This window comes from Procambarus clarkii, chromosome 14 (genome assembly GCF_040958095.1).
Source record: "Procambarus clarkii isolate CNS0578487 chromosome 14, FALCON_Pclarkii_2.0, whole genome shotgun sequence".
Classification (NCBI taxonomy): Eukaryota; Metazoa; Arthropoda; class Malacostraca; order Decapoda; family Cambaridae; genus Procambarus; species Procambarus clarkii.
In genome coordinates this window covers 43,062,352-43,084,737 of record NC_091163.1, presented here as the reverse complement: position 1 = coordinate 43,084,737, position 22,386 = coordinate 43,062,352, and the positions used below count along the sequence as shown (strand labels likewise).

Below are 22,386 nucleotides of genomic sequence, written 5' to 3'. Positions count from 1 at the left end.
AGCCGCTACGTAGGTAGGCAAGCTGGGCAGTATCTTGCGCCCCAACCAGCAAGACAACACTACTTCCTACCCAAGGCCAAACAAAGGCCACAAAAACCATAGCTGGCCCCAAGGGCGGGGCAAAAACTGAGCAGCAAGAACTCCTACGGAAGTGGAATCCTGAAAGCTCTATGGAAGATAACCCCTAGAACTCATGGGTAGTACTTACAGGGCAAATAGGAAAGGGAGCCTTAACCCTTAACCATTAAACTGTTCAACACGTCATATGACGTGTTGAGTAACTTATGCAAAAGTGCATATCACGTCATATGACATTTTGGAGTACTACACAAGATTTAAACGACCCGCAGATACACGGGGTTCACATTACCTTCCTCAGGGCTTTTGTAAACAGACGACATTTAAAAAAAAAATATCATGGGCAATATTCCCGGGAGTAAGGGGCCTCAGTACTGAGTAAGCCACCAAGGCTGGCGCATTCACCATGAGCTCACAGCACTGCTGTTCAGCTTGTGACCACAGCATCGCCTAAAAATGTAAAAAATATATGTAACTGGTATTATTTAGTGATGATAGTATTACAGAAGACCCCTGACTGTGATAATAATGACCAGGATTCTGATAATAGCAGGATTGTTGTGATAATTTGTGCTGTGCTGTGGGAGGAGTAATGTTGAGGGAGGGAGGGCTGTAGCGTCGTCTGCCGAATGTGTGGTCACCTGTTGCTGTCTACACTTACTATACCAGCTTAGTGGTTTGCTATAGTGAACAAAACATGCAGATACTTACATATAATGTCTGTATATAGTGAAAAAAACAAAAACAGTATGGTGGGAGGAGAATGTTGGCAAGTCAGGTGAGGTGAGGGAGGGAGTGGTGGCCAATGACTGGCTGGCTAGCTGGTGTACTGGCCACTCCTTGCTACTTTTAGACTCATCATACCAACTTAGTGCTTCGTTATGGTGAACACAAATGTAGATACTTATTACACTATATATACACGTTATATATAACAGCAAAAGGGGTGTTGGGAGAAGCCATTTTGGTGAGGGTGGTGGCATCACATTCCTGACTTGTCATGCTGTGCAAGGGTGGCCACTATGCTCTTTGTGCACTATACCAGTTTAGATGAACAGTTATGGTGAACAAAGCATGTAGATATTTATATATAATGTCTGTATATAGTGAATAAAGGTAAAAAAAAGTATGGTGGGAGGAGGATGTTATAATTGACATAATTGAATCAATAATATGCACACTGTAATTTTGAGTACAGTGATTATTCACACATTTTATTATATAAATATATCACAATACACACTATTGAATAATATTACTGCAAACAAAAATGTAAGAACAAATTAATCAGAGACATTGAAATAATTAGGTAATAATATCTTTGGGGCAACTCCCGCCTGACAGCTGGGGCGAAGCAGACAGCCTCTGGCGCTTGCTGTCAACGCCTCTTTTTTGTCAGACTTTCCCGCCCTATTGCAGCCAAAATGTGCCACTTACCATTTTTTTATTATTTTCTCCCATGATCAGGGAACACAAATGAACACTTTTATAAGACAAAATAATTTTTTATTTTTTATTTTTTTTTTCCACCTGTGGGTGTTGAAAGCTAAATAACCCAGAGAAGCTTAAGGGTTAAACTGCCCAGCATAAGGGGGCAGGGAAGCAAAAAATATTCAAATTATGTAAAAATTACTTAAAAATGTTAAACAAATCTCCAACTTATTGGCTTCAGCGTTGTGAAACTTTTATAAAAATATTTTCACAAATTGATTTTAGGCGAATATTAAAAAAAAAAAGCAACATTGATGTTGATAAGGAGAAGAGGTGGTGTTAACTGGAAGTGATGGATAATACAATAATAAAGAGATGCAAGCACCTGTCCCACACATAAAGAAGAATAATAGTAGTAAGAAGTGTTCACAAAGTGGATATGCAGCTGGTGCCTTTATAGCATTGCTCACTAACACATAATAACATAAATAATAATGAGTAACTATCTTATTATGCTCTATTTTGCTATATATCATATAAATACATTGACCAATCTTATTATCACTTACTGTAAACAATGCCAAAAAAATATTTTTTTTTAAGGGGAATTTTTTTTTTTTAGGTTTTTAGTTTTTTCTTCTTTGTTTATTATTTGAATTTGTTGTAACGTTTACATGGTGCAGAGTGCTTACCCGTCCCTAATTATGTGAAGACACAATTATATTGGTCAACAAATAAATCACTCACAACTCTCACAACTTGCAAATTTGAATTTTTGTTGACTGATTTTTTTTCACAAATTTCAAACTCTATTTTCCTTATTTTTTTAGGTTGTTTTGACGATTAGGGACCAGATTAGGGATTTTTTACTTATATATATTATACCATAAATATATCCCCTAAATCATTACAATTATCCCTATATTTTGTTTGTTTTTTTTTTTTGGGGGGGGGGGGAGGTATTTTTTCTTGACTTCATTTCAACACATATTGACCTACAACTTTCACATATTCGAGTACAAATGCCAAACAATGTTTATTAAAACATACAAGTAATTCAAGAATTAAAACTGCCTTATTCATTGTCGATAACTTCAACTTCAATTATATCTATAACTAGAATTTTAACTTACTTCAGTATCCAAAAATCTAGTTTCTGACCAATTTTCACCATTTTTAAATATAGTGTGCACAGCTGTCTGTTCTACAATCCCTATAGAATTGATTTTTCATAAACTCTAAACGTTTGGAGTTAAAAAATTTTGTTGTCTAAATTTGCGCATATTTCAAATGCCATATTGACAATTTTTTTTACAGTAAACTATACTGAAAACCTATATTCTAAATATATGAAAATGAAGATCATATGTTATTCTGAGAGCATAACAACAACAAATGAACAACTGGTGATATTTTATATTTTGCAGCCGATTTCAAATTTTGAAGTTTTCAATATTCAATTTTATAATTATTTTGTATTTTTCTTGCTTTTCAAGTTACACTTGTATCATTTAGACAAAGTTGGAGCATTTGCCTAGTATATTATGCAAAAACATTTGAAAGAGTTTCAGCAAATTTTAAAAACCGAGTTCAATGTCTCACTTCATATAAAGTTTTGCGCAGCTTAAGGGTTATGCCCATGCAGCCCCAGTACACTAATTACACCTAGCCACCACACCACAAACAGCAGACCCAAGTACACTAATTACACCTAGCCACCACACCACAAACAGCAGCCCCAAGTACACTAATTACACCTAGCCACCACACCACAAACAGCAGACTCAAGTACACTAATTACACCTAGCCACCACACCACAAACAGCAGACCCAAGTACACTAATTACACCTAGCCACCACACCACAAACAGCAGACCCAGTACACTAATTACACCTAGCCACCACACCACAAACAGCAGCCCTAGTACACTAATTACACCTAGCCACCACACCACAAACAGCAGACCCAAGTACACTAATTACACCTAGCCACCACACCACAAACAGCAGACCCTAGTACACTAATTGCACCTAGCCACCACACCACAAACAGCAGACCCAAGTACACTAATTACACCTAGCCACCACACCACAAACAGCAGCCCTAGTACACTAATTACACCTAGCCACCACACCACAAACAGCAGACCCAGTGCACTAATTACACCTAGCCACCACACCACAAACAGCAGACCCAAGTACACTAATTACACCTAGCCACCACACCACAAACAGCAGCCCTGGTACACTAATTACACCTAGCCACCACACCACAAACAGCAGCCCCAAGTACACTAATTACACCTAGCCACCACACCACAAACAGCAGACCCAAGTACACTAATTACACCTAGCCACCACACCACAAACAGCAGATACACCACGAAGGTACAAATACTGCCAAAGAATGAGGTCAGAGTCGATGACCACCCAGGAGAGCATCAGCCAACGAACTGGGGTCATGAGCTCCCCCTTCCCACTCCCGAGGAGGCGAGGGCTGTGTGGACAAGTGGCATGGCGGCGGTGTATGACAATTGTTTGTTTGCTTGTTTCTATAGATAGGGGGAGTTCTTCCTCACTGTTTGGGCTTCGGTTGCAATTTTTCTTACCATGTGGGGTTTGTTTTGTTATGTCTACCTTTCTGCGTGCTAACTCCGGTCGATGGCAGACATGGAATGCCCCCAAATACATGGGGGTTTCCATAGGCCATTGCTCCCCTTGCCTCTCTGAGGGGGCCAGGTTCTGGCTCATGGTCCTCGGTAGGATGAACTCCAATTGACTGATGACTCCGGACTAATATGCACATATCAGTCCGATAGCTCCAGGGAGCCGGATGACTCTACACAGAAAAAAATATTACAGTATTTTATTCACTGATACAAATTATATTATATTAACATAATTTCTTTATATTAATTATTCTAGAACAGAGTTAATATTTCTGGCCAACGTATCCCAGAGCAGAGCTAACATTTCTGACAGGGTTAAACATATTCCAAAGCTGGGCTAACATTTCTGACATACAGTGACACCTCAGCTTACAAATGCCCCTATTTACAAACTTTTCAGGTTAAGAGCGCAATTTATTAAGAAAATTGGAATCGGGTTACGAGCTTTGCCTCGGGAAACGAGTTTGTTGATACGTGTATGGCCAATCTAGCGCACAGTGGCACAGCGATTGTGCCTTAGTTTACCAGTGGCTCCCGCCTAGTGACAATCCCGCCCGAATTCATTGTAAAGAATTTCAGTGTTTTTTTTTATTTTTGGGTATTTGAACATAAAAGTAAGCATTATATATCTTCCCATGGGTCCCAAGAAAGTCAGTGGTAGGATTCAACCTAAGAAAATAGTTGTGAGTAGAGGATGTCCCTTCCTCATTAAGAAAGTGTGTGAAGTATGGGAAGATCTGCAAAGTTTTGTTACAAAAACTCACCCAGATAAAGCTGCAGCAGGCCGTTGCATTGACCTTTTAACCACTGAACTGCACAACGCACCTGCAGGCGCTCGACGGGGGGTCAACGCGTCTCTAGGATCTTAACTCTTGTAACCAGACGCCATTGAAAAAAAAAATTGTGGGCAACATTCCTGGTTGTGAGAGCCTCAGTACTGAGTGAGCAACCAAGGCTGGCACACACAGCATGAGCTCACAGCACTGCTGTTCAGCTTGTGACCACAGCATTGCCTAATAATATCAAAATATATATGTGACTGGTATTATTTAGCCATGATAGTAGTACAGAAGAGCCTGAGTGTAATAATTACTGTGTACAATGATCAAATCAGTGAATCAATGCTGTTCACGATGTTCACAGCGCTAACCACAGCACCACAGCATTATTTCGTCCATCTAGGAATCTTCAAACGACTTCTTATGTTCCTTTACAAAATAAACTTGTGGTCAATTATTCATTTACAGGATTTAGTGTCTAGCATTGTGATAATAGCAAGATTGTGGTGATAATTAGCGTTGTGCTTAGTATTGTGGGAGGAGGAATTTTGGTGAGGGAGGAAGGGAATAGAGGTAGCGTCACTGTGTGTGGCAGCCACTCTTGTTTTGCTCACCATACTAGCTTAGTGGTGCGCTATGGTGAACACATATGTACATGGGTATATACAATGTGTGCATATAGTGTAATAACAGCAACAGGAGTATGTTGGGAGGAGCCATTTTGGTGAGGGAGTTGGCATTGTACTCATAGCGTCGTCGTCTGCTGTGTGACAATTGTCAATTGTCATGTAGTGTATGGCGACCACTGTGCTGTTTCGACACAATACCAGCTTAGTTGTATAGTTATGGTGAACAAAACATGTAGATAGGTATACATAACATGTGTAAATAGTGTAATAAAAACAATAACAGTATGGTGGGAGGAGGAATGATGGTGAGTGTGATGTTGGAGGAGTGAGGGAGGACTGACTGGGTGTGGCAGCTCACACTCTCGGAGTTCTCAGTGTGATGATGGTGAGTGAATATAGTGTGTGACAGTGTACAGTGTGTAAATATAAATAAATGAACATGAAACATTGAATATATGAGCAATATATGTGAACACATGTGTGATGCATGTAACAGTGTCTTGGGATAGTACGGATGTTCTACTACCATAAAATTGTGTACGTGTTAATTATACATAGGATTGGCAAGAAAAAACAAAACAAACGTATTTGGAACTGTGTGCAAAAAATGAACAAAAATATATTTGTGGCAACTGGCGCATCTTGAACCTGGCGGGTGACCCCCAATTGATGATGTTACAGGCCATTTTGAGGATCCCATTGAGGCCAAAGTAAATACAATTTTGAGTTTATTTTTACATTTCTGTAATCAGGGAAGGGTTTTTAACAGATTAAAAATAAATACAAAATTCACGAGCATTTATTTCCTACGCACGGTGCCATATTTGGAGGCTGAACAGCCCAGTGCTAACATGACAATGTGATGTCTTACTACAGACAAGTGTTAAAATGTAGAGAAAAACAAGTGTATTTAGACAGATTCTTAGTAAGACAAGCAAGCTGTGAGCCAAAAGCAGGTCCTAGTAGAACGCAAGCAAAACGTGCCAGAGAGTGTACCCCAGAGAAGTCGACAAGAGTTATCAGTAAAGGTAATAACTTGTACATTAGTACTGAAGATTTTGGTGAATTAGGTATAAAATTTACTTTGAAGTAAATTTTTGGGGGAGTCTGGAATGGATTAATTCAATTTCCATTATTTCTTACGGGGAAAATTTTGTTTCAGTTTACGAATATTTGGCTCACGAGCCGTCTCTGGGAATGGATTAAATTCGTAAGCTGAGGTACCACTGTACTAACATATCCCAGAGGAGGGCTAATATTTATGAAAAGATTAAAATATCCCAGAAGCAGGCTACCATTTCTGATAAATTAACATATCCCAAAGCTGGATTAATATGTTTAACAAAGTAACATATACCTGAGTTGGGTTAACATTCAAACAAACATCCCAGAGCTGGGTTAATATGCTGACAAACGGCCCAGAGCTGGGTTAATATTCTGACAAACATCCCAGATCTGGGTTAACACTATCGGTCACCGGGCAGGCGCGTGGTAAACTTAGGGGTCATGTACCGAGCGAGCGTGCGGTGACACCTAAATGTGTATACTCGTTTCAGCTTTCTCACCTTAATTAATTCTCGTGCTACGTTGCTCGTTTTGGTATCATTGTGTTCGCAATTAAATTCCCTACAGGTGTGTATAAATATAATGTCCAAAAGCCTGGCATGACTCCCAACAGCAAAGCCTAAAATCGGCAAAAGTTACCCGTGAGTGCACAAAATCAGTACCATGTGCATACTCGTTCCATTTTTCTCACCTTAATTCTCGTGCTACGTCGCTCACTTTGGTATCATTGTGTTCGCAATTAAATTCCCTACAGATGTGTATGAATATAATGTACAAAAGCCTGGAGTGCCTCCCCGCAGAAAAACCTAAAGTTACCCGTGAACGAGCACCAATGTGTACACTGCAACCTAATGTGTATACTCGTTCAATTTGATAACATCAAATTTCGTGTTACGTCTTTCATTTTGATATCAAATTGTTTGCGACGTAAAGGCGCGCATTTTAAAACTAGTCCCAACATAATAGCATAATAAATAGAATTTTAAAAAATATTTAAAAATTTTGACCAAAAGCCTATTTAAAATCATATAAGTGTTCGGACATCAAGTTCCATGTTACATCTTTCATTTTGGTATCAAATTGTGCGCATTCTAAAGGCGCTTATTTTGATACTATCCCGAGGTCGATTGGATAAAAAAACCAGCGTTGAATGTAATGAAACGCCATTTTCTGGGTGAGTCCCGGAGGCTCCCCGGAGCTATCCATGGCTGATATGGATACCCTAACTATTTTGCATCAGTCGATGTGGGTGGAGTTCTAGGCCTACCGGGGACCACGAGCCAGAACCTGGCTCCCTCAGAGAGGCACGGGGAGCAATGGCCCATAGAATTGAACATGTGATTTGGAGCATTCTATATCTGCCATCGACCGGGACAGGCACCCAGAAAGGCAAGCGCCACAAAACAATCCCCTATTCTGGTTAACAACAAAAATCGACAAACGAGTGGACAGAACTCCCCCAGGAAAACGAACTAACAAAAATGACATCACACGAGCCGCGCCGCAGGTCTGCGCAACTCCCCCCTCCCCGGGAGGGGGAAGGGGGAGCCCCAGACCCCAGCGCTGGCGATCCCCGCCCCAGTTCTGAGGCTGGATATCAAAACCGTGAAAAAAACGCCGACCGGAGGGCGGGAGGGTGCCGGGGAGCCTCCAGGACTCACCCAGAAAATGGCGTTTTATTACATTCAACGCTGGTTTTCTGGGGGGAGCCCCTACGGCTCCCCGGAGCTACTTCACCAAAGACTACCTAAGAAAACAAGGGGACATACCCGGGAGGTGGTCGGTGAACCACACCTCAACACTAAGTCGAGACAACCCAAGGACCCCTCCGGAAAGCAGCAGGCACATCATTCGCCAGAATAAGGGAGAACGGCTGCAGACGAAGAGACCTATGACCACGACCACAGGAGCCAAAAACCACTGCGCCTGAGAAGAGCATGAAGCTCTGCCACACGACCCCCAGAGGCCAATGCCAACATAAAAAGAGAGCCGAGGCAAAGCAAACCTGAACCGAAGAAGCCACAACAACCAAGGAGAAGAAAAACAGGAGAGCACCCGGTCCAAAGACCAGAACGGCACAGGCAGTGCATGAGCAGGCCGGAGGTGAAACAACGCACGAGACAGCCTGTGAAACGGCGCAGAAGGCACATCGATACCGAAAGCTAGCAGCAGAAACCAAGGTGCCAGACCCAGGAATGGCCCCAAGCGCCTCTACATCCTCCGCAAGCCAATCCTATGACAGCCCCAGGAGGGAAAAGAAAACGCAGGACCAAAACCAAAATGCCACAAGTGTGCAAGTCCACTGCCACAAGTGCAGCTGACAGGGAAGGAACCCGCATAAGGAGCCGCCCCGCACCAACATCCCGCAGAAGGGCAGGAGCGAAAAGACTCATTAAGAGGAGCAAAATTGCCCCCAGGAAAACAAGTAGCGCCGAGACAGCGCAAAGAGAAGAGATATGCACAAAAGAACAAGAAGGCCAAACACCCAGAAGCTGCCAGGAATAGGACCCACAAGCTCTAGAAAGGACCAGAGGGAAGTAGCAAAACCGTCCCGAACCTTCGAGAACAAAAAAAAGCAAACACAAAGGATGAAGGCACAAAAACCCCGTCGCACCCGAACCAAAAGTCATGCAGAAACCCCAAGAAGAGGGGGACATGACGGAAAAGGCCCATCCCAGAAAAAAGGGGCGAGGGGCGAAGATTGTAGAAAAGCACCCACCGACAGGATGGAAACAAATGGCACAATGGACAAGGAAACCGAGCCCAGGGAGGGGCCGACGCCCACAAAGCACGTGCGAAGAGGGGGAACGGAAAAACCCCACACCACAAAACCGCAAGCCCCGCCCAGAGGGGTAGAAATACCCCGGCGGGGACCAACGGGGCCTAAGGCCCCTCACGTGAGCCCAACCCCAGCCCCGGGAACCCACCCTGCAGGCCCCGGGGCCGAGCTGTCCCCTCAAAGCCCCAGCGTCAAGAAAAACCCCGGGGCAGCCGGGAAAAACACTAAGGAAGGGAGCCCACTAGGCTCTGGAACTTAAACCGAAACCGGAGGATAGGCGAGGGGCGAGATGAAGACCCCAAGCTCATCCCCAGCCAGCACAATGAGGCGAGGACAAGACAGAGAATCCAAGGAACATGGAAAAACCAGGCCCGGCACAGCAAGACCAGCAAGGAAGGAGGGCCCCAGAGGGAGCACGGAAGGGCCGAACATAATGCCACAACCAACCCCAACACGCAGCTGCAGTACCAAAACCACAGCAAAACGTCACCACACTCCCCGAGGAAGCGACAGAAGATAGATAAATCATACATAAGTGGCACACAAGGGGACACAGGCGGAAACCGAGCACCCAACTGAGCCACAGGGACGGTAGAAGAAATGTGTGCAGTGTAACAGGCAATCGAAGGAACACATTAGGCAGTCCAACTTGGCCTGACCCCATACACAGCCCCAAGAGCAGAAACGAGAGCGCCCATGAAGCACAGAATCAACTCGACAGGCAAACGACAGGGGAGAGGTGGAACCAAAGAGCCAGAACCCAATCCTGCAAGCACAAGGAGGCGAGCACAAAACACCCTCGACACAGGAAAACGTACCACCGAACAGGCACCCCCACCATTGCACTGCGGAACAAGGTGGAGGCGGGGCCCCGAACTCAAGCAAGGTAAGACAATTAGAGGAGAAGGGCAGGAAGAGTACAGGCAGGAGCCGCCTCGGAAGGGACAAGAGGCTACCCGCAGACACCCGTGAACCGAGGAAGGAATCAGGTGGAGAGAACAAGAGCTGCCCAGTTTGGGCTAATAGCCCTGCAGTAGGCACCTCGGGTGGTACGGTCCACGTTCTCAAGGACGAATGTACACCCATTCCTACTTCCAAAAACAAAAACAGCGTCAGGATGAAGGAGACGCCAAACCGCACCAACTCACCTGCAGAACATAGGCGATGAAGGCCCATGACGCAAGCTTTCGAGTCCGTAGCCGCCGGAGGCGGCCAGGGCGCCCATGCTGGAGAGGAGGGGAGTGGCGAAAGAGGCTCCCCACCCTAGAACGCAGGGAAAAATCACGTGACTTCCCCACAGAGGCACCCCAGAACACCCCCAAAGCAACGGGGAAAGGATTGGATTAAGAAAAGAGAGAGAGGTGAAGCCCCCCTGAGAGAAAATGGCAGCAGAACACGTGTGCACACCGCCCGGAACCAAAACTAACTCCCATTGCACATGCGCAAGACACGAAAAAAAAAAAAGTAGCCCAACAAGGCGAGAAGTAGCCCAACCAGTCGAGAAGTAGCCCAACAAGGCGAGAAGTAGCCCAACCGGCGACAAGCAGCCCAAACTGCAACAAGGAGCCCAAACTGCAACAAGGAGCCCAAAACGGCTACAAGGAGCCCAAAACGGCTACAAGGAGCCCAAAACGGCTACAAGGAGCCCAAAACGGCTACAAGGAGCCCAAAACGGCTACAAGAAGCCCAAATGGCTACAAGGAGCCCAAACGGCTACAAGGAGCCCAAACGGCTAGAAGGAGCCCAAATGGCTACAAGGAGCCCAAAACGGCTACAAGGAGCCCAAAACAGCTACAAGGAACCCAAAACGGCTACAAGGAACCCAAAACGGCTACAACGAACCCAAAACGGCTACAAGGAGCCCAAAACGGCTACAAGGAGCCCAAAACGGCTACAAGGAGCCCAAACGGCTACAAGGAGCCCAAACGGCTACAAGGAGCCCAAACGGCTACAAGGAGCCCAAACGGCTAGGAGGAGCCCAAACGGCTAGAAGCAGCCCAACCTATCCAGAACAGAACGAACCAGTATGGAGGCAAACTCCGGGACACTCAGGAGGCAAGCCGCAAAGGCCAACCGCACCGCAGACGAAGAGATTCGGTTAGCCGAAAACCTCCGGAAGACGGAACCGAAGAAACCACAGGGACACGGAACCGAACCCGGGGAGGAGCAGGACCCAAGCCCAAATCGTAAGCAGAGGGGGAAAAGAAAACCCCACTCCTCGCAACAGTAAGCCCCGCTCAGAAGGACGAAAATCCAGGCGGGGCGCAATGGAGCCCAAGAACCCCAAGGCCGCTCCTCCCCAACCCCAGGAGCCTCTACACCAGGCCCCGGGGCCAAGTCGACCTCCAAAGCCCCGGCCCCACAAGAAAAAGCCGGGGCAGCCGAGAGAGCTGGAAGAGAAGGGACCCACTGGTCAGACCCCGGAGCATCGCCGGAGGAACAGACTCGAATGCCTCCGCAGCTACCCCGGACGGGGCAACCCCCGAAACTGCCCAAGTCTCAGAACCTCTAACCCCCCGCCCCAACCCCGAAGCCTGCAGATGCATAGGGGCCGGAAGCAGGAGGGGGAAAAACAAGGGGGCCGTGGAAGAACCAAGGCCGAAGCGACCAAAACCCCCAAGTCTGGGTCCCTACACAAGCGGGGCAGCATCAGGGCGTCCGGGGAAGCGACAAACCTGAGCGCATTGCAACATCCTACCCAGCAACGCGCAAGCTGCCTGCACCCATGGGAATTCATCATCAGACTGGGTGAATGGAGTCACAAACAAGCAAAAAAGCTCGCAGGACTCAGGGTCGAATGTGTTACCGACCCAACAATGCAGCATGACGGAGGCAAAAACAAGGAGATTCACCCCGAGACAAAGGGACAGAGCAACCCTCAACTCGCACAAAGCGAGAGGGGACGCAAGGGTCTCCACTATCGGACCCGAGAGCACCAGCGGGGTTTTCCAGGGCCCCTAGACTGGGTCTGCTAAGGGTTATCCCAGGCAGGGCACTGCTAACCGGCGCCCCAAACTACCAAGCAAACTGCTAAAGCTGAACCCTCGAGATGTGTCCACCCGTGAGGGCGAAGCAGGGGGTGCCACCACACAAACAAACCTAATATAAGGGGGGGGGGGAACACAAGGCAGACCCCCTACCAGGCAAAAACAAATATAAAAGAAAAACCACACAAGTGGACAACGTACCCAGAGGGAACAGAGCCGGCCGCTGTCATAGGTGAAAACTAGCTACGCAGTACCCTGCGCCCCACCAGTGCTATAACTACCACTTACCCCAAGGTATACAAGGGAGTAAAACCCCCAAACACTCGGGGCGGCCAAACGCCAAGCAGCGAAAAGCCAACAGTGGTAGACCCAAGGTGACTTGTGGAAGGCAACCCCAAGCCCCAAGGGCGGTACTTACAGGGCACTCAGGGAAGGTGACCCTAAGCACATGCAGCCCGAGTACCTGAGAATACTACTCCCAGCTCACACGACCACCGTAAGAGCATCACTGAAAACAAGTCACAGCACTGAGACAAGACTGGAGCTGGAGCCACACGACCGTGCATTATCCCATCAGCCGAGGAACTGGGGCGGGGATCGCCGGCGCGGGGGTCTGGGGCTCCCCCTTCATCCTCCCGGGGAGGGGGGAGCTGCGCAGACATGCGGCACGGCTCGTGTGACGTCATGCTTGTTAGTTTTTTTCCGGGGGAAGTTCTGTCCACTCGTTTGTCGATTTTTGTTGTTAACCAGAATAGGGGTTTGTTTTGTGGCGCTTACCTTTCTGGGTGCCTGTCCCGGTCGATGGCAGATATAGAATGCTCCAAATCACATGTGCATTTCTATGGGCCATTGCTCCCCGTGCCTCTCTGAGGGGGCCAGGTTCTGGCTCGTGGTCCCCAGTAGGCCTAGAACTCCACCCACATCGACTGATGCAAAATAGTTAGGGTATCCATATCAGCCATGGATAGCTCCGGGGAGCCGTAGGGGCTCCCGCCAGAAAATGAGTCTGCCCACGGCTGTGGGGCATGCTGGGAATATTTTTCAAACTGGTGGATGCTCATTGGAAGCCTCAGGCCTCCATCTTGTACCCAAGTTTTGAATCCTACAATATATCTACGAGTGCATTAAGGGGTTATGCGCACCCCCGATTGAGTGCATTAAGGCACTATGTGCAGTTCAGAGGGTTAATACACTCAACATAACTAGTTAATATCACCATGATTAATACACTCACCATCACTGGGTGATAACAATAATACACTCACCATCACTGGGTGATAACAATAATACACTCACCATCACTGGGTGATAACAATAATACACTCACCATCACTGGGTGATAACAATAATACACTCACCATCACAGGGTGATAACAATAATACACTCACCATCACTGGGTGATAATAATACACTCACCATCACTGGGTGATAACAATAATACACTCACCATCACTGGGTAATGACACCATGATTAATACACTTGCTAGCACTGGTTAATAACACCATGATTAATACACTCACCATCACTGGGTGATGACAATATGATTACCCAGTGATGGTGAGTGTATTAATCATATTGTCATCACCCAGTGATGGTGAGTGTATTAATCATATTGTCATCACCCAGTGATGGTGAGTGTATTAATCATGGTGTTATTAACCAGTGATGGTGAGTGTATTAATCATATTGTCATCACCCAGTGATGGTGAGTGTATTAATTATGGTGATATTAACCAATTATATTGAGTGTATCATTACCCAGTGATGGTGAGAGTATTAATGATATTATGATTAATACACTTGTTAGCACTGGTTAATAACACCATGATTAATACACTCACCATCACTGGTTAATGACAATATGATTAATACACTCACCATCACTGGTTAATGACAATATGATTAATACACTCACCATCACTGGTTAATGACAACACCATGATTAATACATTCACCATTACTGGTTAATGACATCAAGATTAATACTCACCATCATTAGTTAATAACATTATAATAAATACACTCACCATCACTAGTTATTGAAAACATAATAAATACAGTCATTATCACTAGTTACTGTAAACATCATGATTAATATGCTCACCATAACTGGTTAATGACATCAACATGACACACACACTCACCTCTTGTACAGTAAGAATAAAAGTGTTCTTACCATCATTAATGGGCAGAAGTTGTGTTTGCTATCGTCCTTGGTAGCCGAGCAGAGACTGGAAGCCGTGTTACCTATTAGGCGAAATAAAACATTTAAGGTTTCTATAACTAAATTTTCCCATCAAAACATAATAAATGTTTAGAAAAATGTAATAATTTTGTTTATGTATTATGGTAAGAGCAGGTTCTATATTGGTACGGAGTACCAGAAGCAACAAGAGTAAGTATGGGCCAATAGGCCGTTTGCAGTTACTTCCATTCTTCCCTCTCATTTATCCAATTAATACCCAATGTTCCGTGTTCTGTCTTGTGTTGGTCAAAAGTTTGTTCACCTCATACAAAACTGTTGCAACATACAGTATCACCTCACCCAAATGCGAGTATATAAGACAAGCTGTTTAATTAGGCATGTATTATGTTTCAGATCCTCATTTTTACCGTACCCGAGTGCCTGAAATTTATCACTGTTAAACATCATGTTATTTTCTGCTGCTCAATCGAAAACTTTGTTGACATCTGCTTGTAGTTTTTCAATGTCTTCAGCAGAGGTAATTTTCATGCTGATTTTTGTGTCATCTGCAAAGGACGACACAAAGCTGTGACGTGTATTTTTGTCTATATCAGATATGAGAATAAGGAACAGTAGCAGTGCAAGGACTGTACCTTGAGGTACAGAGCTTTTAACATTGCTTGGACTCGATTTTATCTGATTGACTGTTACTCTTTGTGTTCTGTTCGACAGGAAATTGAGTATCCAGCGTCCTACTTTTCCAGTTATTCTCATTGATCAGAGACTTCTTTTAACAATTTAAGATGAGGAAATAATTGTTTGGAAAGAATTTATTTTCTGTGCACCAAGGGGTTGTCATATTTTAATGCAGAACAGTACAGTGGTTAAACAAAACATGCTGTTCGATTAGACCATTTCAGCAGCCCATTATCCATTTCAGTAATTTTCCTTGTATTCCCAGCTCAGCAAGCTGTTCTAGCATGATTTCCCTGTTTGCTGTATCAAAAGCTGCTGCTAGGTTGATGAAGACGGCTTGAGGGGAAGCTTCAATATGAGCTAAGTAGTCAGGAAAACAGTGTTGTGTACTGAGCCCAGGCATAAATCCAAACAGTTGGGGAGACAGGCGCCCCTGTATACGATACGTGAGTCGGTTAAGGACAATGTGTTCAAGCACTTTACAAACACATGATGTTAGAGATATGGGCCTATAATTATCTGAGTGTGGTTTGGGGAATGAACAATAACACTCTTTGTCCAAGCATCAGGTAATACTCATTCACTTAACCCTTAAGCTGCAAAACACGTCATATGACTTTTGAGTAACTTACGCAAAAGTGCGCATCACGTCACATGACGTAATGAAGTACCGCGCAAGATTTGAATAGCCAGTGGGGGGTAGTGGGGGCCCCCCATACGCTGCCTAGGGGCTATAGTAAACAGCCGCCATTTTGAAAAAATCCAGCTCTGCCACCAACGCATGGAAAGCTTCAGTTACCTAGCAGTCACCATGGCGAGCGCACGGCCAAACGCCTCCCGGGCACACACCACTCAATCACTTACTCAAGAGTTAAGTGAATTATAACTAGTGAATTATTTTCTGATGGTGAGGAATGTGATATTGATAACTCTGACATTGATAAGCACTACACGCAATTGACCGATGACAGTAGCACAGAGAGTGAATTTGAGATACAGCCTCTTCCCATTGCGGGGCCTACACGCTCACCAGTGCCTCCTCACCCAGTGTCTACTCCAATTCGTGCACGACCACACAGTTCTTGTACTTATTTAGAGTATGAGAATATTTTGGGCGACGAGTCAGAGGAAGGTGACTCTTTTTCTGCTTTTAATGAGGTGGATTCAGAACATATTGTTACCATGCCTGTCGCTAGTGCCAGTGGTGTTACCAAGCGAGATTTTGTCGCATCAGCAGCGTCTCACCCAGCCAAGCGCCGCCGCATGGCACCACATGAGGAACCAAGACCCTCATGTTCACGTGATATTACCTCATGTTCACATAGCACCCGTACTTTGCATAGACAGGCTTCAGCTCCTGGTACATGGTGTGCAACGATTCTTCGCCGTCGTGCCGGTGTTTCGTCTCGCAGGACACAAGGTGTACTTGTGTGGAGTGATGGTATTACAAACCTTTTCCCTGATACTGGTGAGGACGTGTGTGAAATAGACTATTTTACAGCATTTAATGATGAGACGCTCATGGAATATATTGTACACCAAACGAACCTTCATGCAGCTCATCTCATTGGAAAAATATAACAGAATTTTCACGATTACAGCATTGGAAAAACATCACTGTAGGTGAAATGTATTTATTTTTGGCACTATGTATGTTGATGAAACATTGTGTAAAACATATTATCTCAGATTATTGGAGCAAAGACCAGACTGTTCCAACACCTTAGTTCGGGAAATATATGTCCCAAGACAGGTTTCAGATACTCCTCAGGTGTCTTCATTTTGCAAGTAATGAAAACCGGACAGAGATTGATAGACTTTGGAGAGTCAGGCATATTATGAATGAAGTGATTGGAAAGCACAGATATTTCAACGTACCAGGACAGAAGCTGGTGACTGACGAATCCCTTGTGCTTTTCAAAGGACGTGTTGGGTTCAAGCAGTATATTCCCTCCAAACACAACAGATTTGGATTGAAATTCGTTGTTCTTTGTGACTGTGAAACAGGATACGTGTTACACATGATTCTGTATTCTATTAGCAATGTAGACATTCCCGGTAACGACCAACATGGTTTCTCAGGTAGTGTGGTAAAGTTACTGATGGCACCATGGATGAACAAGGGCCACATTTTATACACAGATAACTACTATACAAGTCCCTTGCTAGCTAAGTTCTTGATTGAAAATAGAACTGGAGTGTGTGGCACAGTAAAGCCAAGAAGACGAGAAATGCCAGTGTTTGACAATAATCTTGAAGTTGGTGACTGCCAGCTAAGAAAAAGTGATCAAATACTCTCAGTTAGGTGGAAAGACGAGAGAAGTGAACTTGCTGACAACCGTTCATGATGGTACAATGGTGAACAGTGGCAAGGTGAACCGAGTAACAAAACAACCAGTATATAAGCCAGATTGTCTTCTTGACTATAATATCAACATGCGTTTGGTTGATAAACGTGACATGATGGTGGGCGCTGTCGAGTGTGTTAGGAAAACATTGAAGTGGATGAGAAAAGTGTTTTTCCATCTGGTTGACGTAAGCATGCTGAACAGCTACAATATGTATCTGGTGAAAACTGGACATAAACCAAGTTTCCGTTCGTTTGGTTTTACACTTGTGACAAAGTTACTAACAAAGTTTGGCAAAGAAATTCCTGGCATACAAAGACCCCATCATGAACCCAGTGTTGCAACATGCTGCTACACCCAGGCTCACTTACACGGAGGCCTTTTAAGCACACAGACTAAAACATTTGCCACCAGCTGGAAAGCGTGCATATAGACCAACGTGATTGCATAGTTTGTAGAACAAAAAAAAAAAAAAAAAAGAGAGACCACAGAAACGTAAACTAGTGCAAATGTGGTGTGAAGTGTGTGCAGTCCCGTTGTGCGCTGTCAACTGCTTCAACGACTACCACTATCTCCAAGACTTCTAAATGTGCAATGATGTTGCAAAAACCTGTAAATAGTGAGTGGATGTGTGTAAATATAATAATGAAAAATGTGAATACATACATGCGTAATTGAAAACATTTGTGTGTGCATTATTGTGACACTATTAATCAGGTGTATACTTAATGTATGCAAGTTGCATTATAATTCAACATCAAGTAATATTATATGCAACACAATAAGTGAAAAAGTAGAGTTGAGTATAGTCTTTACTTAGCCAGGTCTCTGTTAAAATAATAAATGATAGTTTAGTACCTAATGCTGTGAGTAGTGCATTTATATCATCATTTTTTTTACCAAGTGATCTGACATTTTGGTTGAAAACTGATAGGCAAGTGTTATTTTGGATTTTTTTTTTTTTGTGCAAAGTTTGGTGTGTAATAGGTGCAGTAGTGATGATCAATATGGTGGTTATTGTAGATGTGTGAGAGCAGATTTAGTTGAGGATCAATATCAGCTTGCATGTAGATGCAATGGAGTCAAGATACAATAAGGCAAGCAATTACACAACAGTAAAATACTATATCTGCTGTAAATATAAAATAACTATAACAAAAACACACACAAAAAAGTCAAATAAAGATCACTGTAGTTAGACAAGAAGGATACACAAGTAAAAACAAAAATCAATAAAGATTGACAAGAATAATGTTCAATAACAATATGGAATTAATGAAGACAAAAAAATTACAAGGTTAATCTTAATTAATTAATACTGACTTAAATAATCATAAAGTAATATAATTTTAATGATAATTAACTATAATTAGCTTAGTTATAATCCTATAATTAATATAAATTAATGTATTGTATGTACTACCTCTATCTTTAAATCTAACAGAATGTTTGCACTGTAACTCTGCAACTTTGTATGTACTGTTCCTAAATAAATTATTATTATTATTATTATTATTATTATTATTATTATTATTATTATTATTATTATTATAAACTTAAGAAAAATATGAACTCAATTAATTAAATCCAATAAATGACTAATATAAATCAAAATACCATTAAATTTAAAGATAACAGAGTAAGATAATACATTTGAGTAAGATTTTACTAAGATGCTGAGGTAGATGCTTACATAAGTACATGGAGACTTTACTGAGATGTTAGGAACTTTTATGGATGAGAGAGCATTATTTAACCAATAGAGTGAAAGACAGCACCTTGGACAAGGTTAGGCCAGGTTAGGCTCAGACACTCATGAGATATTTTCAGTATTGGCATTGGAAAGATTCTGGTTTTCAGATATGCCACAGTCATTAAAGGTCAGTAGTTGTTGGTCACACTTTATTTCATATCTTCTTCCTGCTCTTTCCTTCTTTACAATGATCGTTCCATTCCTAGTGTAGCACTGCTTAATAACACCTGGGTTTTGTTGGCGAATTTGATGCAGTCTGTAGAGGAGGGATCCATGCTGCTTGGTAAGGCACTCATTTATATAGTGGTTGGTTTTTGCTTTGCAGCTGTTTGCATGAGGTCATACTTAGCAGCCTGATTTGCAAGTTTGATGAGCATTCACGTAATGCTGTGGGGACTGTTTTAATCTTTTCTGACAGCCGATTTGATATCAACGTAGACTTTGATCTTTAAAATAATTAAGGGCATGAGCTACATTACAGCAGTTCTCACCTTGTAGTTCCTCTGGTAGATCCGCAGAGCTAATGCTCAGAGAGTCGTGAAGTTGTTGTTGTTCTAAGGCGTCTTCAGAGGCCGCCTGGTGCATCTGGATTTATTTATTTTTCCAGCTTTTGTAGGATGTCGCTTTATCCTGGTCGCATTTCCCCTGGTCATAATCTTATTTATTGGCTCCATTGTGTCACTTGTGAATTGCTTGATTGTTGGTCATCGAAGATTAAAGGAGGTGGACATAGTTTGTTGTTGATGGGAGACCGTGGCTTGGAGGGCCTCAATTGCTTCCGAGGAAACTAGATTGAAACTACACAATCTACACTAGATTGTGTAGTTTCTTCAGCCATTTGTTGTCCCGCAATGGTTTGAAATTTATACAGGGAGGCATAGATTGAGTGAATTCCACAGCTTGAGTTTTGAGTTGAGTCGTTGGCAGCGGCTGGGAGAGAGGGTTGGTAACGCCAGGTGCTGTATTTACCAACACTGGCGATGATCCCAGTGTTGTCGTTGTTTCATTTGGGTCTCTTGGTAACAAGTTGAATGGGCGAGAGGCACCTCTACCTTGCTTGTTGCCAGGTTTGGACATGTTTACGGTGGTAGATACTTGGTAATGTTTACAGAGGTAGATACGTGGAGATTGGTAGTGGAGGTGGGTTAAGCATATAGTGTACGCCTGGCAGCAGGGTCATACATAAACATGCACAATGAAAATTGGTTATTTATGGTTGATTACTGTTGAAGTTTCCTGTGAGTTATGGCATATTAAGTCTCCATGCACTTATCTCTTGCTAGACAGCAGTTAGGCAATGTAGTGTTGGGTGGAGACAAAATTAACCCGAATTTTCTGCCACAGTGCCAGTGTCTTTTGCCTGCATTCTCGCATAGTTATCTGGAAGAGGAAAGAATACAACCCTCTTCCCCACCCTTTCCTTTGAAGGAATAGAGGTATGAAGAAACCTCAGAGCTGGTTGATACCTGGTTGGTTGATATCTGGTTGATGGGGTTCTAGGAGTTCTTCTACTCCCCAAGCCCGGCCCGAGGCCTGGCTTGACTTGTGAGAGTTTGGTCCGCTAGGCTGTTGCTTGCAGCGACCCGCAGGCCCACATATCCACCACAGTCCGGTTGGTTCGGCACTCCTTGGAGAAAATTATCTAGTTTTCTCTTGAAGGTGTCCACGGTTGTTCCGGCAATATTTCTTAAGCTCACGGGAGGATGTTGAACAACCGTGGACCTCTGATGTTTATACAGTGTTCTCTGATTGTGCCTATGGCACCCCTGCTCTTCACTGGTTCTATTCTGCATTTTCTTCCAAAATGAAGAATCTTCATTTTGAATCAAAATGAAAATCTTCCAAAAAACTGAAGACAAAACTCACAAGAAAAACACAGAAACCACAATGGTACCCCCAGCACCAGGCCAGCCACCATGATAGGACCCCAGCACTGGGCCAGGCACCACGATAGGACCCCAGCACTGGGCCAGGCACCATGATAGGACCCCAGCACTGGGCCAGGCACCATGATAGGACCCCAGCACTGGGCCAGGCACCATGATGGGACCTCAACACCGGGCCAGGAACCATGATAGGACCCCAGCACTGGGCCAGGCACCACGATAGGACCCCAGCACTGGGCCAGGCACCATGATAGGACCCCAGCATTGGGCCAGGCACCATGATGGGACCCCAGCACCGGGCTAGGCACCACGATGGGACCCCAGCACCAGGCCAGGCACCACGATGGGACCTCAACACCGGGCCAGGCACCATGATAGGACCCCAGCACTGGGCCAGGCACCACGATGGGACCTCAACACCGGGCCAGGCACCATGATGGGACCCCAGCACTGGGCCAGGCACCACGATGGGACCCCAACACCGGGCCAGGCACCATGATAGGACCCCAGCACTGGGCCAGGCACCATGATGGGACCCCAGCACTGGGCCAGGCACCACGATAGGACCCCAGCACTGGGCCAGGCACCACGATGGAACCTCAACACTGGCCAGGCACCACGATGGGACCCCAACACCGGGCCAGGCACCATGATAGGACCCCAGCACTGGGCCAGGCACCATGATGGGACCCCAGCACTGGGCCAGGCACCACGATAGGACCCCAGCACTGGGCCAGGCACCACGATGGGACCTCAACACTGGCCAGGCACCACGATGGGACCCCAACACTGGGCTAGGCACCATGATGGGACCCCAGCACCGGGCTAGGCACCTGAGCCAAGCCATCTACCCAAAATGGGATGAGACACAAACTCCAGAAACTTGCTGCGAGCCATACCCAATTGTCTGAGTGTCAAACAAGAAAGCCCCTGAACCCCAGGATGCACTACACAAAATATCTTTGGATGGTTGCCAGTATATGGATAGTCACCAGTAACTGGACAATTGCCAGTGACCAGTCACCAATGTCTGGTTACTAGCATCTGGATGGTCACCAATATCTGGATGGTCACCATTATCTAGAGGGTCACCAATATC

At 44.6% G+C, this 22,386-nt stretch overlaps 1 protein-coding gene across 1 annotated transcript in view; it reads right to left on the bottom strand.

Moving 5' to 3' along the window:
* Window positions 1-22,386, bottom strand: part of LOC123752027 (tripartite motif-containing protein 59-like) — a 67,000-nt gene that overhangs the window by 39,640 nt on the left and 4,974 nt on the right. The window contains exon 2 of the mRNA XM_069324566.1: window positions 14,596-14,666. Coding sequence (XP_069180667.1) covers window positions 14,596-14,601 — 6 coding nt within the window. The 5' untranslated portion in view covers window positions 14,602-14,666. The remainder of the gene's footprint in view (window positions 1-14,595; window positions 14,667-22,386) is intronic.